General features: G+C 33.9%; 1 protein-coding gene across 1 annotated transcript; it reads right to left on the bottom strand.

The window, feature by feature from the left end:
- Positions 1 to 520: 520 nt before the first annotated feature.
- On the bottom strand, positions 521 to 2,312 carry LOC110997044. The gene is made up of 3 exons (XM_022264995.2): positions 2,098 to 2,312; positions 1,580 to 1,714; positions 521 to 789 (listed from the first exon to the last, which is right to left on the bottom strand). Exons 1-3 carry the CDS (start codon positions 2,275 to 2,277, stop codon positions 649 to 651), a joined length of 456 nt encoding a protein of 151 aa, XP_022120687.2. The 5' UTR covers positions 2,278 to 2,312; the 3' UTR covers positions 521 to 648.
- Positions 2,313 to 3,267: the final 955 nt, after the last annotated feature.

Genomic DNA, 3,267 nt, shown 5'->3' with positions numbered 1-3,267 from the left:
GCGTGAAGGGTCCTTGATAAATTAAATAAATCATCCCATTTAAGTTGAAGTAAAATAAGATTTATGCTAATCTATTCATTTGAATTTGTCTTTCTCAGTTGACGACCAATAAACTTTTTACTCGGTTCTTAAGTTAGTACTTTCTAAGAGAGTGAAAATTTAGTGGAAATTCTGCGAAGTTTTTTCGAAAGTACTTCTTACTTCGCGGAGTATAAACTTATACACCCAAATAGAATATTTACGAGAATTTTTTATCGCCAGATTGCATCCAATGTTCGCACTTTTGTGTATTATTCGGCACGTAGATGTATGTTTTTTGATCCTTCATTTAAAAACCCTGTTCATTTGAATAAAAAAATCAAATTACCAAGCCATCGTGAACAAAAAAAAGTTATTCGAATATTCGTTTTAAGTCACAAAAAAAATCTTACTAATCAACTTTATTATTATTATTACTTACTAGAGAAACTATGACTCTATAAATTTAATAGAATAGTTATATTAGGTATAAAAACTAGTATTGTTTTAAAAGTTATTTTTAATTAATTAATACATGTTTTTAAAATTGTATACTCATGATTTAAAATATGTCCACAATACGAAGTCATTTTTACAATATCATTAAGGCGTTAAAGATCCCATGGCTGCTTAGTGTTCAGGGTTCACAGCAATTACATCTATGGGATTGATGTCAGTTGGACCACTGGGGCCCTCTGGGATCAGAGCTGGGTTGTTGTCAATTGGTTGATTCTCCACCTCCTCAATGATGGCAGGGGTTTCGGGGACAATCTATAGAAAAGCAAGAAAATGTTATGAAGGAACATTCTTAACTGACCTGGAGTGCGGTCGGATCAAGTCCGCATTCGGGCTCGCATGTCTACCATATGCCAACATCGAATTAAATAATTTTACAGCCACGTTTTAAACTGATAGTGTTTGATAACACAGAAGCCAACGTAATGGATCACGTGATCGTTCAACAACCAGACTGAACGACCAAGTGATCTCAAAACTGTACACTGTAATGAGGCACTGGACAGAAACCGGTGGAAACAGATTGTCCCCTCCAGATGTTTACTTACTAACCACGACACTTAGACATGAGCTACCGACTCGAGAATTAATTGTATAATGTTAATTAAAATATATGTAAAATAAAATAGCATAGAAAAACAGCAGAATTGTATTGGTAGACATTTTTATGGCAGGTAATCCATCTACACAGTAATGCAAAGTTTCCAAGGCTAAGCTGGCAGCATTTTATCCCCAGTTTGCAATCGGAATGAACATTTACAAATTATGTAAAATAAAATAGCATAGAAAAACAGCAGAATTGTATTGGTAGACATTTTTATGGCAGGTAATCTATCCATACGGTAATGCAAAGTTTCCAAGGCTAAGCTGGCAGCATTTTATCCCTGGTTTGCAATCGGAATGAACATTTACAAACAAAACTGAGTCTGTGTCTAAGAATCTCAGGAGATGTAACCAAGTCCTGGAATATTTATCTAGTGATTTAAAGTCGCCTGGTTTAGGAACAGAAGGCTGATCGAGATTACAGGTCTTGAATATCTCTCACCTTTTGTTCATTGTTGATGTTAACGATGACTTGTACCAGTGGAGCGGAGATAGGTCTTAATTCCGGAACAGCAGCAGGTGAAGGTTGGATCTCTGGTTTCTCGACATCAACGGGGATGGGGATGACAATAGATTCCTGAAAAGGGCTAAATTAAATAAACATGCTCCTATGATGATTACGGAATCGTTTATATATACTAGAATAGTAATGTTTTTTAAATATCCTAAATTCTAATGTTTTTGTATGGTCAATTCATTCTGATGCGGAAGCGAACCGATATCATACTAATATGAATCTTATTCAAAATTTGGAAGAAATCTATTCCAATTAAGTAAAGGATCACAATATCCATTACCGTAAGGTAACAATTGAGCCAATCTGAGGCACACAAAGAAAAAACTTTTCTTGGACTTTTGTGCTAAAAGTGAATCAGCTAAAACCTAAAAACTCTTTAAAACTTTGATTAAGAGTTGTAATAAACCCGTTACCCAATTGATACGCGTTCACCAATTACTTACAACTGTTAATCCTTCGTGTAGAGCGCTCATGATCTTGTCCAGTGCAACCTCAAGGTAGGGAATTATGGCTGGGTCAGTGTTAGGGTTCTGAAGAGCAGCATCGATTTCTTGTAGAGTCCAGGCAACCGGGGCTGCGGCGCCAACAGCGAGAAGGGCAGCAAATACAGCAAGGAATTTCATTTTGCCTGTAATTTTTGAATGTCTACAGGATCTATGGGTCTTTCACCGCTCTTGGCCGTAGGCATTTAACGCTTAAGTCAAGTCAAATCATGTATTCCAATTACACCACCTTAAATGGCACTTTTGATTGTTAAGTAAAATATAAATATGATTCAAGGTCCCCTTATTATGTACATTTGTAAGCCTAATCTAAATCGGGATATAACAAACTAAATAGAATAACCAGGATATTTCGAAAGTCACTTGTTTATCATCCTGACAAACGTCTCTATGCTTGGTCAAAGCTTGGATCTTTATCAATACATCTATGGTTTAACACCATTATTAACATGAACTAAGTATTGCTTTTTGAACTGTACTCTCTTCTTTCTGTCAAATTGTTTATGGTATGAAAACTGTTGATTAAATTAAGGCAATGCTTCATAAATATTATTAATGGAGTAATGGTTATTCTTACCTGATCTTCACACAACTGATTGGATGTTGCAATTGCTATGTTTATTTATAAGCAGATGGGCGTTCATTGTTTTATCAATACTTTTTATCAATTTAAGGCTATTTAGTATAATACGATCAGGCGTTATCATCATAGAAATGTATGACTATGCTATATTTAGTTCCTGGTTTTTCTTCGTTTTTTTCGGTGACTTTACGAAAATATACAAATAACTTCAAACTGGAATGTTAAGTATTCAATAGTCCTATACAACGTAAACATAATTTGAACATAAATAAAATAAAGCAACATAATGTTTCAATTCGAAGCATTATTTTTATGGAAGCCGCCTATGGAAACTTGCACCAGGAGGCAAGTTAGTATTTACAGATTAATTCTCCATACAAACTTTTAATTTCTTTAGTTAATTCTGAATTTATAAAACAATATTTTAATCATTATTGCATTATATGTAATAAATTTAAAATTATATATCATTGTTATAAAGTTTATGATTATTTGATTAGTATGTTTGATACGTACATGATATTATC

The sequence above is a fragment of the Pieris rapae genome, chromosome 6, assembly GCF_905147795.1.
Source record: "Pieris rapae chromosome 6, ilPieRapa1.1, whole genome shotgun sequence".
Taxonomy (NCBI): domain Eukaryota; kingdom Metazoa; phylum Arthropoda; class Insecta; order Lepidoptera; family Pieridae; genus Pieris; species Pieris rapae.
Note: the sequence above shows the minus strand (reverse complement) of the source record. Positions and strands in the feature narration are given on the sequence as shown.